This window comes from Erithacus rubecula (genome assembly GCF_903797595.1).
Source record: "Erithacus rubecula genome assembly, chromosome: 28".
Classification (NCBI taxonomy): Eukaryota; Metazoa; Chordata; class Aves; order Passeriformes; family Muscicapidae; genus Erithacus; species Erithacus rubecula.
The window spans coordinates 4,030,404-4,043,935 of record NC_136680.1 but is presented as its reverse complement, the minus strand read 5'-3'; the positions used below and the strand labels follow the sequence as shown (position 1 = coordinate 4,043,935).

The 13,532-nt window shown below is 51.5% G+C and overlaps 1 protein-coding gene across 1 annotated transcript in view; it reads right to left on the bottom strand.

Moving 5' to 3' along the window:
• The window catches only part of REXO1 (RNA exonuclease 1 homolog), a 44,894-nt gene extending 32,471 nt beyond the window's left edge, over positions 1-12,423 (bottom strand). Inside the window, 1 exon segment of the mRNA XM_079328528.1 lies at positions 12,090-12,423. Within this exon segment, the coding sequence (XP_079184654.1) occupies positions 12,090-12,279 (190 nt within the window). The 5' untranslated portion in view covers positions 12,280-12,423.
• Between the last annotated feature and the right edge of the window lie 1,109 nt (positions 12,424-13,532).

The following is a 13,532-nucleotide window of genomic DNA, read 5'->3' as shown; positions in this document are numbered from 1 at the left end:
CTCTGGATGCTGATATTTTGTCCTCTGCTACAAGGAAAGTACTAAAACTGGCTCTCCAACATGGATATGCAGAAGAACCAAATAATGAGCAAAGAGACAGAAAACAGAAAATTAAAAACCTCTCAGGTCTAAGAGGGATGAAAGAACTTCTGTTAACAGAACCAGACAGTGTTGAAAGAGCCATTTCCACCATTATCATAAGACTGAAGGGTTTGGGGTTTTTTGGGGAGGTGGGGGTGGGTTTGGGGTTTTTAAGAGAGGATGCATGAGTGCACAACTTCCTTTGGCAACAGGAAAAGGATATGTCTAGCAGTTGGCAGAACTGGCCCCCAAGGAAGCAGAATGAAAGAGGCTGGGTTAAAATAAAGGCAGCAGTTTCAGAAAATACTTTTTATCCCTTTGGGTTTGTGAAGTTTTCTTGCAAACCAATTAGCTCCTGATTAAACAGGGACTCTGGGCAATGGCACTGTGATGTCACCAGCTTCCACAGGCCTGTCTGAGCCCTGCTCAGAGCCAGAAACGTGGGGAAGAGGAATAAGGCTCTATTTCTAGAACCAGTTCCCCTCCAGCTATTGCAGAGAGCTGTAATGATGACACAAAGAGCATTTCCAAACCCAGGGTGTGCTCCTGCCTTGGACACCCAGCACAGCCAGGGACAGAGGGAGGGAGCAGGTGACAAACTGGGCAGCAGGCACTGGACTGAAACTCCTGGTTAGAAACTTTGAAGAAAAGCAGGTAACAAGGAAAAAAAAAAAAAAATCATGAACAAACCCACATGCAAACAGCAGCAGCACCAAGGCGAGGATATGTGCAGATGATCAGAATTGTTAGGGACAGTATCAGCCTAAGGAGGGATAAGGAGCTGGCAGCTCTCCATGCCCAGCAGATCAGCTCTGACCACAGTGAAACATCAGCTCCACACCTGGCAGAAAGACTCAGTGCACTGAAACCTGGAGGAGTCAGCTACTACCTCTAAATCAGGACTGAAACCTAAAATTCAGCACAAATATTTTAAGAGAACAGCTGAAAGACTGATAATTCATGCAAGGTTAAATATCAGATGGCCTGCAAACAGAGAACACAGAGTCTGGATCTAGAGACTTGCCCCCAAAAAGCAACAGACCCTAACCAAACAAAAGCCATCCTGTCCATGCAGAAAACCAAACTATTTAAAATATATCAGGATCAGAAAAAGCAGAGGGCAGCCCCAGCACAGACATGGAGACTGCTGCTCATCTCTACACAAAACTCCTGGCACATTTTCTGTGGCCAGATGAAAACACAGATTATAACCTCAGGACATGCCACAGGCTTTGAGACAGGGCAGGGAGAAAGAGAGCTCTGTGGAGTGTGGGGGAGGCCTGATGGACTCTCCAGCACTGCTGATCAAAGGCTGCTGGCATGAAAGCCTTGGCTCCACAATGCCCATCAGCACCATCCCCTCTGGCCACAGGCAGATAATGCAGCAGAAACATGGCAGGAGGGGTTTTATTTACACAAAAACACACACAAATATATATGTGTGTGTGTGTGTGTGTGTGTGTTGTGTGTGTGTGTATGATGAGGCACAGACACACAAGTCTCCAAACATTAGATGTTCAACCAACTATGTGAAACCAAATCAGCTTTCCAGCTGCCAAACTAGACTCCCAGGAACCAGGGAAGGATCTTCCTTCCTGCCACTGGGATCTGATACTCAAAGGAATCTGTTTCATGTTTTCCTTTATTCCTGTTCCTTTCACTGGCCTGGACACTCAGGGTGTACAGGATGAGCTACACTGGGGTTGCTGCTCTGATGTAACAGATGGCTGCAGCTCTTGAGGGAGCAAAAGGACTGAGAGGCACTCAGTGAAATAATTCTTTTTGGAGGGATGGAAAGCAGAGCCTGCTCTGACCCTTAGGAATCATGAGATAATGAGATGCCAACTCCTTGCAGGATTGTGAACTAAACACTTTTTAAAGTACAAGCTATTTTAATAAATTAATGTATCTCATACTAAATAACCCCTGGGAAACAAAAGGTGAGGTTACCATCAATATTACAGAAAACAAGTTATTAATATTTTATGCAGAACCTCAATGAACATTTTATTTAACCCAGAACTGCTTTAGAACACACCCAACTGAGCTGTGCTTAAATGAGCCATTGCAGCACAGAAAATATGGAAGCATAAAACAAGATTCTACCTAAAAAAAACAGGCTGATGGGGTTTTTTCCTGCTTACTGTCATGTTGGTTGAGGCCTCAGTTCCAAGGTGGAGTTGGATTATTACAAAGCTTCCCTGAGCCAGACTCCTCACTGGTCCTTCTAGTTTGGGCAATGGGCAAGGCCAGTAAACAAAGCTGACATTAAAGAAGAGTGGGAGGACAAGGTCACCTGTGTGAAGGTAAAACTTATTTTACAGTGAATCATTCCAGAGAAAAGTGTTCTCTTTTTTTTTCTTCCCTCTCCAGCCCTACCACAGCACATACCTGAGATGCTTTAAATACAGAAAAGCCCAAATATGTGACAGGTGCTGGTTCAGTGCAGACCTGCACATTTTGAAAAAGGAGTCCAGCTCTTGAATGCATGTGAGGGACAGAGTCCCAGGATGGTTTGGGTTGGAAAGGACCTTAAAGCTCATTCAGTTCCACCCTTGCCATGGCCAGGGACATCTTCCACTATCCCAGGTTGCTCCAAGCCCATCCAACCCTGGACACTTCCAGGGATGCAACAGCCACAGCTATACTGGACAACTGGAGGGCAACTGCTTCTTCCAGATCCAACAGAGCTACTCAGCTGCTGCTGCCAGACCAAAAGGCTGCAAAAATTAGAAACTTCCAGATTTACAGCAATTAGGAGTTCAAAACAAAAGGCTCTGCTGGCCAAGCTTCAGAGGACCAGCGTGGGTCAAAAGACATTGAACACTTCTTGTAGTAAACCCACAGGAAGGACACTGAGGGGCTGGAGTGTGTCCAGGGAAGGGGCTGGAGCAGCAGGAGGGGCTGGGGGAGCTGGAAAGGGGCTCAGCCTGGAGAAAAGGAGGCTCAGGGGGTTCTTGTGGCTCTGCACAACTCCCTGACAGGAGGGGACAGCCAGGGGGGTCGGGCTGTGCTCCAGGGACCAGGGACAGGAGGAGAGGGAACAGCCTCAGGCTGGGCCAGGGGAGGTTTGGGTTGGATTTTGGGAAAATTTTGTCACAGAAGAGGGTTGTCAGGCATTGGCACAGGCTGCCAGGGCACTGATGGACTCACTGTCCCTGCAAGTGTTCAAAACTCCTGTGCATGTGGCACCTGGGGACGTGGCTCAGTGGTGACCATGGTGGCTGGGCTGACTGTGGGACACAATGGTCTTACAGCTCTTTCTGATTTTCAAGCCCTGCTGCTGCTGAGTCCATTCCCCTGGGTCACCTGCAGCTGGCAACAAAAGGTGCATTCACAGGGAGGTGGGGAAAGTGGAAGCTGTTTGGAGACTCTTTGGAAAAGGACAAAATAAAGGCATTTTTATTTCACAACACCAGAACAGCTTTGTTGGCTTAAGAGCTCACTGTGTTTCCAGTGCCAGCACTAAGCAGAGGGACAACCTCTGTGACTGCAGAAAAATTATCACCACTGCAAAAACCATTCTGAGCTTTTCATTTAACACTTCACAGAAGGGACAGTGGTTCCTCAAGAACAAAATGTTTCTGAGAGGCTTTACCAGCAGCCTGAGTTCTGCTACTCTTCAGAATTAAAGAGCACACAAGAAATGGCAGCTTTTGGCACAGAGCTCATTTGCTGGGACCCAAAGCAAATTTCTAGCAATTAATTTAACAATAATATGCAACCACTTGGAAATAATTAACACTGAGATTTAAAATAGTAGATTTCAAATAATCACCCAGAGGAAATGGGTTAGGAGGGCAGGGAAGGACAGCTAAGAAAAATGTTTCTTCAGCTTTAAATTTAACCCCAGTCCAAGGATTTGTTTTGCTCCTTTTTTGTGTTTCTGAAAAGTGAATCTTATTATAAAATTAAGTGTTAAGAGCAGTGTTAATAACCTTGTGCTGGTCAAGGAACACCAGCAAGCAAGGTCTGAGAGGTATTAGAAGCAGAAGAATCCCTGTGCATCCCACTCCTTGGATTTGTTCCTCCAGGGGAGGTATTTAATGCCACAGCCTCAAAGTACACCATGAACCCCTACAGTTATTTCTCTAATGGAAAAAAAGGATGCAAATATGAGAAAAGAAAGTCTGATATTAGCAAGGCTGAAAAAAAGTCTGAACAGTCATCTCTCACTCTGGGGGTATTTTTAGCCCTGCTGGGACCCAGCCAGGGCAGTGCTGGTTTCTCCAGGTGTCCCCATGGGCTGAGCCCAGGGTGACAGAGCACAGGGAGGGGGACACAGCACAGGGACAGGAGCAGCCAGACACCACCTCTGTGCTCAGCCATCCCAGCTGAGGGCAGGCAGTGCCCAGGGAGAAATCATGGAATGGGTTGGGTTGGAAAGGACATTGGAGCCCATCTCATTCCTGGACACCCCCCACTATCCCAACCCCCATCCAGCCTGGCCTGGGACACTGCCAGGGATCCAGGGGCAGCCACAGCTGCTCTGGGCACCCTGTGCCAGGGCTCCCCACCCTCCCAGGGAACAATTCCTGCCCAATATCCCATCCAGCCATTCCTGTATCCTGTCCCTCCATCCCTTGTCCAAAATCCTGATCTCCTGAGAAGGGACCTGCCCAAGAGGGTTCATTCCAACAGCAGCAGCTCCAGAGGGTCCTTCCAGAGCTGGAAGCATTACCAGGGAACAACTCACTCAATAGAAAACTCATCAGGGCACATCCCACACAACCTGGGATGCAGCACCCATCTCTTCAATTTATTCAAGACAACACAGCTTTGGGCAGTTTTGTCTCTGGTGCAGCAAATCAAGAATCTCAAAGGTCCTCAAGGCACTGAATGTGGCAGCTTCACCCTCCTGGTGGCCTCCAGGGAGTCCCCAAGGACACCTGGGGCTGTCACTGCCTCCCAAAGCAACACCAATGCAGGGATGCAAAGGCCAGGATACAATGACCTGACCACACAAACTCATCATTCCCAAAATCACTGACAGTCCCACCCACCCTGATGTGAAACAGCAAAGAGCATCAAGGTCTGTGACACATTTTCCTAAAAGGAAATCACACCACTGGCACATTTCTCCCATAACTTAGGAAAGAATGTGAGAATCCCAACTGGTTGGATTGGCCAGAGCAGGCAGAGGACAGAGACTGGCACCCAAAATACACCCTGACCCCACAGCCTGTCATGCACTGGCTGGAAGGAATCTCACCATTTGAAAATCTGCATATTCAATGTTTGGGTTCTCATTTTAGCAATAAAGTTACTCCTCAAAATATAAGAAAAGTTGAAATTCTGTTTGGGAAAGAAAACCGAAAAAATAAAAACAACAACAAAACAAACTTAACAGAGACTTTTTTTTTTTTTCCTCTCTAAGAAAAAGCCTAGAAACCATTTCCACATTGCCTGTGTAATGTGCTGGATAAAACCAAGGATCTACTCAAAAATGCAATTAGCAGAACAAGTCTTCTTTTCAAAGAAGAAAAAAAAAAATTAAAATATTTCAAGTATTTTGGTGACTTCTCTCTATTCAACTTCTCTTGAAAACTTATTCCAACCAGTACAGTCACAAGCAGCAACACCCACCAGCCCTTAACTTTCCAGCCTGTCTCTGGTGTGCTCCAGATAAGTTATCTTCTCAACAGCTGTTTTATTCTTTAACCAGTGTAGGTGAAAAATTCCCACTTAAGAGAAAAAACAACAAAAAAACAGCCAACCAAAAGCCAACTATTTCAACTTAGTTTCAACTAAACATTTGGAAAACAAAGTTAAAAGCTAAAGAAAAGCACCTTTCAAGCTGTACTGCATTAAAACACTTCAGCTGTGACGTATGAAAGAGTAAAAGTAAAACTTAAGTTGTTTTTAAAACAACTGGCTTTAAACAATTCAGAGGCTGGAATTAAAACTCTGCAGTTCCTTTAGGTCTTGGACACCTGCAGCTGCAGAGCCACTTTAAACCATAGAACCCAACAGCCCCAGCCCAGTCCTCTCTCCAATAAAAATCCAAATCCACATGGCAATGCAAACCCTTGTAAACCAAACTCTCCCAAGCCAATGCGAGCCTCTTGCACAGTCCCCGCGCTCCAGAAGCAGAAGCTCCAGGACTCGGGACTCTGCTCAATGAATGGTGACCACGTGAAAGCCTCCCTGGAGAAGTCGCTTCTCTCCAGCTGCTCCTTCCCAGCCGCAGCCCCAAACCTCGACCTCACCCCGCAGGAAGCCAAAAACCTTCACCAAGAGTTACCTGAGGTGCCCGGGGTCAGCAAGCTCTGCAGGTATTTGTTCATGGCGGGGCTGCCGGCGGCAGGGCTGCTGACACAGCGCCCGGTGCCAGGCGGGGCAGGAGCCGCGCGAGTCCCGCCTCCATCCCCGTGTCCGCCAGGCTGCGGCGACTCTGCCAGGGCTTCCCCAGCCAGCTCCTCCTTCCCAGCGCCGCTGCCCTCACCGTGCGGGTGGCTGTCACCTCCTCCTGTCCCCACTCCCTCATGCACACCTTGGTGGCTCCCCAGCCATGCATGCCCGAGCCGGAGGGGCGGCAGCGCTGGCACACAGCCCGGCCCTGCCTGTCGCTGCCTGCCCGAGCCCGCCTCAGCCGCCCAGCAACGCAACGCGCTCCGGGACAGCCTGGACTAGGGAATGGGGCTTCCCACTGGCGCTGGGAGATTAAAAACTGCGTCGGAGGAGTGTTCAAATGTCGGGGAAGATATCCCACAGACAGAGGAGCTGGGATTCACCAGCGCTGGCACAACTCCAGCTGGCTTGATGGAGATCTGCTCCCACCTCCTGCTTTTCACACATCTGGAACTGCCCCACCTGCGGAGACTCGGATTCGGGGTGGAATCTCCCCACAGCCACAGAAAGAGCAGAAATGGGAAGTGTCCTGTGAGCCCCCCACTGAAATCCCAGCACAAAGAGCATCTGCACCTGCCCCAGCCGACTGCAGGGAAATCACCACCAATCCCAAACTGCTGAAAATCTCATCCCGACCTCACCACCGACTTCTCACTCTTCATTTCAAAACTTGGTTAAAAATAAAATCCACTGGTGGCATTTTGGTAATTATTCTCTAAAGACAAATGTGGGGGGGGAAAAAAAGCAGAATTGATGGCCCCTCCCAGTTTATAGACTGGAGCACCCAACACTGAACACCTGCTTTGCTCTGTCAGTGAAATGATACTAAAAACTTCATGGGTTTCCACTTCTGCTGTAGCAAATACAGTAAAATAAAAGCTCTTTGCTGAGATGATGTTGCACAACATCAATTCCAGGAAGGAAAACTCACTGGGAAAGGCCTTTTTTTCATCCCTTCTACACTCAGTGTGAACATGGCTGCAATGTGAGTCTAAATCGCAGCCTGTGCTGAGGCTGCTCCCACCACACAGCACAGCCCCTCAGCAAAGTGCTGTGTGAGGAACCTGACAATGGCCCTGACCCTGTGCTGACATGTGGGGTGATTAAAGCTGGGTTTTAACTTTTAAAGAGCCCCTTTAGGTTTTACCAAGGATCACAGAAGCATTGAATGTCCTCAGCTGGAAGGACCCTCAGGGATCATTGATCCAGCCCCTAACCCTGCCCAGACCCTCCAACAACCCCCCCTGAGCATCCCTGAGAGTGTCCAAACACTCCTGCAGCTCTGGCAGCCTTGGGACCATTCCCTGGGGAGCCTGGGCAGTGCCAGCACCCTCGGGGGATCATCCTGGTCACAGCCATCCTATGTAGCTGCTTTTGGGCAGAAGAAGGGAGAGGTGAAGTGACTCCCTGCACGAGTGACACGATCCAGGGTTCAAGCAGGGGAGAACAGCCCAAGGATTTCTGTACATTTGATCTGAGTCCAACACTGTAGCAGCAGCTCAGTGTGTCAATCACACAAAGGAGCAGAACTCTGTCCCTGACACCTTCCACAGATTTGATCCTGGTCTAACCTGCAAAGCTTTGTACACCCAGATAGAAAATCCACACAGCAAGAACACTGCTCCACAAGCTTTGGACCACATCAGGAAACTGCTGAGAAGCTCAGTACACTCCACTGAACAGAACAAAGTACTTCAGGCAGGGTGCTGAAAGCCAGGCTGGCTCATCCTATCCTACAAGAACACAAGGATCAGAACCTGAGAGAGTGACTGGAGCTGTGTCAGGCCTTGGCATGGAGCTCAGGGAAAGGTTCTTCCCCCCGAGGGTGCTGGCACTGCCCAGGCTCCCCAGGGAATGGTCCCAAGGCTGCCAGAGCTGCAGGAGCGTTTGGACACTCTCAGGGATGCTCAGGGGGGGTTGTTGGGGGTCTGGGCAGGGACAGGAGCTGCACTGATGAGCCCTGAGGGTCCCTTCCACTTCAGGATATTCCAGGATTCTGTGATCAATGCAGACAAAGAGCTCAGAGCTCCAGACCTGGAAGCAGCTCTGGGTTCAAAAACATCCACAGCTGAAACACCCCCTGACAGCATCAAACCAGCACACCAGGGCTGCCTACCTTAAGATATTTATGAAGAGCTGTATTATGCCTCTTTTATGTCTTTCAGCATACTCAGGACCTCAACTTTAAAGAGAGACCTATTTTTCCCCTCTACAGCTCTTGAAAAGACGCTTTTAGGACTGAAGGCAGCTCTTCCCTCCTCCTTAGAGCACACGCTTTCAAAGCACTTCACACACATTCAATAATCTTTTCATCCTGCTCTGAAGCAGGTGGGTTTTAGTCGTCTCAGAGATGGAAAAAGCACTTCAGCCAAGTCAGGATGAGAATTTGCAATCTGCAGATTCCCAGTCCTGGACAGAAAACCCCATCAGTCTCAGTGCTCAGCACAGAATTTTCACAAACCTCCAAGGCAGCCACATTCTGTCACCACACAGGCAGAACCCTGCAATAAAACACAGGAACAGATTCCCACACCAAGCATTCCATGTTTCAGACCCCAGTTCAAAGCCCTCACTCTCCATGTTTGTATTTATGGACCTGCTTGCAGACAGGAAGGAAAAGGAATGCCTGGAACATCCAGACAGCAGCAGCCAGGGGAAACTCAGTCCTCCTGCTGCTGCAGATCTCCAGGGGCCATGGAGGGCTCTGCAAAACTGTCCCTCAGTGCCTGGGAGCACACGAGCATGTGCATGAAAAACAGGGATCATGTTATGAACACCTGAACCTTGGCAAGTCTGGAGAGGTGAGGGTGGGGAAAAAAAAGGGGGGAACTGTGCTACATCCCACTAATTCCTCTTTTCACATCCTCTCTGCCCCATCTGGCACATGCCCCCCCTCCCAGAACTGCCAGGCCCAGCTCCACTCGCAGTTTCCAAAAGCTCCTTTCAAAGCCACGAAACTGCACCAAGAGTTTTGGGGTTCCTGCCAATCCTCCAGTGATCCTCAAACATCAAAGCCAGCCCCAGCCTCAAATCAATATGCTTAGCAGGCTGCTCCTTTAGATGTCATCCTTTTTTTTCTAGGCACCTTCCCAGAAAACACCAATCTGTGCTATAGCTCTTGGTGTAGAAACTCACTGGCATTGGCAAAAAAATGAGGCTTTTAAAGGTTCTCTATTGAGTGATGTGATTAAATAGGTCAGATCTGCCCGTGTGCATGGTTAGGAGGCTACTTCAAAACAAGACAGGCAGTTCCCCTGGCACTGAGAAGCCCTGGGGGATGGAGAACCTGCTCCCTGAAGATGGTTGCCTGGCTCTGGCTGAGCTACTACACCCTCTAGTGTAAATCCTACAGATCCTTCCAGGTGACAGGAGCCCCAGGCAGGCAGGGAAATGACAGGAGCACTTCAACCAGAATCCTTCCCAGGAAGCTGAGCCAAGCACTGCAAAATAACTGCAAGAGTCTCCTGCCCCTACAGGAACCAGGAACATTTTGTGGTTAGCTGGAGACTGTTCTAAAACCCTGAGACTGCAGCAGGTCCATTGCTCATCACCCATTTCCCAATGGGAATCACAAAATCCCAGTCCCACCCCAGCCATGGCAGGGACACCCCCCACTGTCCCAGGCTGCTCCAGCCCCAATGTCCAGCCTGGCCTGGGACACTGCCAGGGATCCAGGGGCAGCCACAGCTGCTCTGGGCACCCTGTGCCAGGGCTCCCCACCCTCCCAGGGAACAATTCCTGCCCAATATCCCATCCAGCCCTGCCCTCTGGCAGTGACAGCCATTCCCTGTGTCCTGTCCCTCCATCCCTTTGTCCCCAGTCCCTCTCCAGCTCTCCTGGAGCCCCTTCAGGCCCTGCCAGGGACTCTCAGCTCTCCCTGGAGCCTTCTCTTCTCCAGGTGAGCACCCCCAGCTCTGCCAGCCTGTCCCCAGAGCAGAGGGGCTCCAGCCCTTGCAGCATCTCCCTGGTTCCTCTGCACTGGCTGCAGCAGCTCCACGTCCTCCTGCTGCTGCTGCCCAGGGCTGGGGCAGCTCTGCAGGTGGGAGTCAACACAGAATCAATTCAACATTAAAAAATGGCTGGAGGCAAACCCTGAGCTGAAACAGAACTCCCAGATCCCTGTTATGCCAGCTGTGCCATGTGCTGGCTGCCAAGAGGTTGGGAAAGAGGCAGGAGCAGGCTCTGAGGCTGCAGGGAGCAGCCTGGAGTTCAGCCTCCTGATCCTGCTGCTTTCACAAGTGGCACAAACTTCCCCTTGGGAAACCAGACCCAAAAAAAACCCCTTCTCTAAGTGCTGTAGATTAGGCTGGATATCAAGAAAAATTCCTTCATAGAAAAAGATGTGAAGCACTGGAAGGGGCTGCCCAGGTCAGTGGCTGAGTCCCCATCCCTGGAAATGTCCAGACAATTGTGGATGTGGCTCTTGAGGCCATGTGTGAGTGGTGACCATAATGGCTGAAGGTTGGATTTGATCAACTTGGAGAGCTTTTCCAACTCTTACTCCCAAAACTCAGGCTGCTCCTCCATGCCTAACAAGGCACTGGGATATTTTCTTTCCTTCACACTCAGCTTCCATCAGCACTTCCAGCCAGCTCTGAGAGCCTCACACACTTTCCAGGGACACACAGAGGTTTTCCCTTCCCTACTTCAAACTCCAAACCCAGCCCCAGCTGTTATCAAGCACAGCAGCACCTGGTACAGGCCAAAATAAGCAATTCCAGTTCCAAAATGGACACTTCACAGATATTTAAAGACATGCAGGAACAGCACACTGAAGGATAATTATAACATCATCTAAAGAACCATCCTAAAGCATTCTAGGGAGCTTTTAAAATTCAAGAGAACATGGAAATTGGCAAAAAAATTGTCTTTCTAACAATTATCTGCCTGTGAAAGCCCTGAGAAAGCTTCTTTTATTTTAAACTAAACTACTTGTAGTGGTAAGCTGGCCTAGTAACCAGGAGACATCAATAATTAATCCTCTTGCAAACTTGAGAGCAACCCAAAGTTAAGTAAGCACACAAAAAACACAAACTGGGCTTTGTTTTGGCAATTTCTGCTTCAGATTATTAAAGACTGTCCACACCAGCGTTATTATCCCATTATACCTAACAGAAATAACAAAGCTATGACAAAAAGAAAAGCCATCAGTGTTCTAGGGAGAAGAATGAAGGCTTTTTTTCTCCCAATAAATCAGCACAACGGCAAATAATGTGTATAAATAAATCACAAGAGTTGCTGGAAGAACGGACAACAATAGCTCACTATTGACCCTTGTGAGTCCCTTCCAACCGGGGATATTCCGTGAGATTCACGGGTTTTTGTGCCAGGCAGCCTTTGAGAAGCCGGGCAGTGCTGTGCGCCCGCAGAGCCCTGGCTGCGGCGGCACAGCCGCGGTGCGGGCGGGTGGCAGCAGCCCTGGGACCGAGCGCTGACACCTCAGCACCACGAGAGCCGAGCGCCCGCGGCGACAAAGAACGGGCTGAGCCCGTGGGCAGCGGGGATGGCGCCCGCCCGGGCCCAAAGCAGGGCCAGGAGCTGCCCGGGGCGCGGCCGAGGGGACAGCGCGGCGCGGGCCGGGCTGCAGCGGGGCAGCGACACGGCCGGGCAGCGGCTGGGGGCACGGGGAAGGTGAGGGGCAGCGGCCTGCGCCGTACCTGCGCCGCGTCCCAGCGGGAGCCCCACGCTGGGGTCGCCCGAGGCTCCGGAGGCTCCGCACGGCGCCGGGGCCACCGGGGGGTGACGGAAGTGGCAGTAGGGCCTGCGGCACCCCCGGCCCGGCCCCGACCCCCCGGCGTTGAGGAACGGGCAGTCGATGCCGCGGAAGTAGCCGGTGGATCTGAGCATCCCGCCGGCTGCAGGGCGGGAGCGGGGCCGGGCGGGCGGAGGAGCCGCGGGCCACCGGGACGCGCTCCTGCTTCACACGGCCGGTACCGGCCCCGCCGCCATCTTGGGAGCGCCGGGCGCGGCGGCGAGGACCCCGCGACGCCGCTGCCCGCACAGGGCTGCCCGCGGCGCGCCTGACCGCGGGGCGGGGCGGGGCGGGCTGAGGGAGGCGGGAGCTGCCACAGGATCCGGGAATGGCCGCGGGAGGATCCGGCGCGATCATTGATCCTGCCCAGACCCCCAACAACCCCCGCTGAGCATCCCTGAGAGTGTCCAAACGCTCCTGCAGCTCTGGCAGCCTTGGGACCATTCCCTGGGGAGCCTGGGCAGTGCCAGCACCTTCGGGGGGAAGAACCTTTCCCTGAGCTCCATGCCAAGGCCTGACACAGCTCCAGCCCTTGCTGGGCTCCTGTTCCTGTCCTAGACAGTTCAGACCTGGATGTGGCTGGAGCCAAGTGTTCTGTACTTTGGGAAAGGGTTTAAAACCCAGGATCTGTGCAATCAGACTCTGGAGCCCTAATTAATACCTGAGAGCCCAAATTCAGAGTCCAGAGCCCAAAGCTGGGCACGTTGGTCACTTTTCTGCCCAGCCCAGCCTTACCCCTGACTCCCAGACCAGCAAAGGCAGATGATTTACAGGAGCCCTGGAACTGTCTGCAAGGTTAGAATTGGGGCCCAGATCTGCACATCAAAACAGATTCCCCATAAATTACTCTGTTAAGGCTTTTCATGGAAGTTTTGCAGGGATTCAAAAGGATTCAAGAAAATCCTGTCCCTGTCCCAGAGCAGAGCTCAGCCCCGGCCCTTCTGCCTCCCGCCGAGGAATCTCCCCTCAGTCTCTGCTCCAGATGAATCGCGGCGTTCCCGTTCCGGTTCCCGTTCCCGTTCCCATTCCCGTTCCCGTTCCCATTCCCTTTCCCGTTCCCGCTCCCGCTCCCGTTCCCGCTCCCATTCCCGCTCCCGTTCCCGCTCCCATTCCCTTTCCCGTTCCCGCTCCCATTCCCGTTCCCGCTCCCATTCCCGTTCCCGTTCCCGTTCCCATTCCCTCTCCCATTCCCGTTCCCGCTCCCGTTCCCGCTCCCATTCCCGTTCCCGCTCCCATTCCCGTTCCCGCTCCCATTCCCTTTCCCGTTCCCGCTCCCATTCCCGTTCCCGCTCCCGTTCCCGCTCCCATTCCCGTTCCCGCTCCCATTCCCGTTCCCGCTCCCATTCCT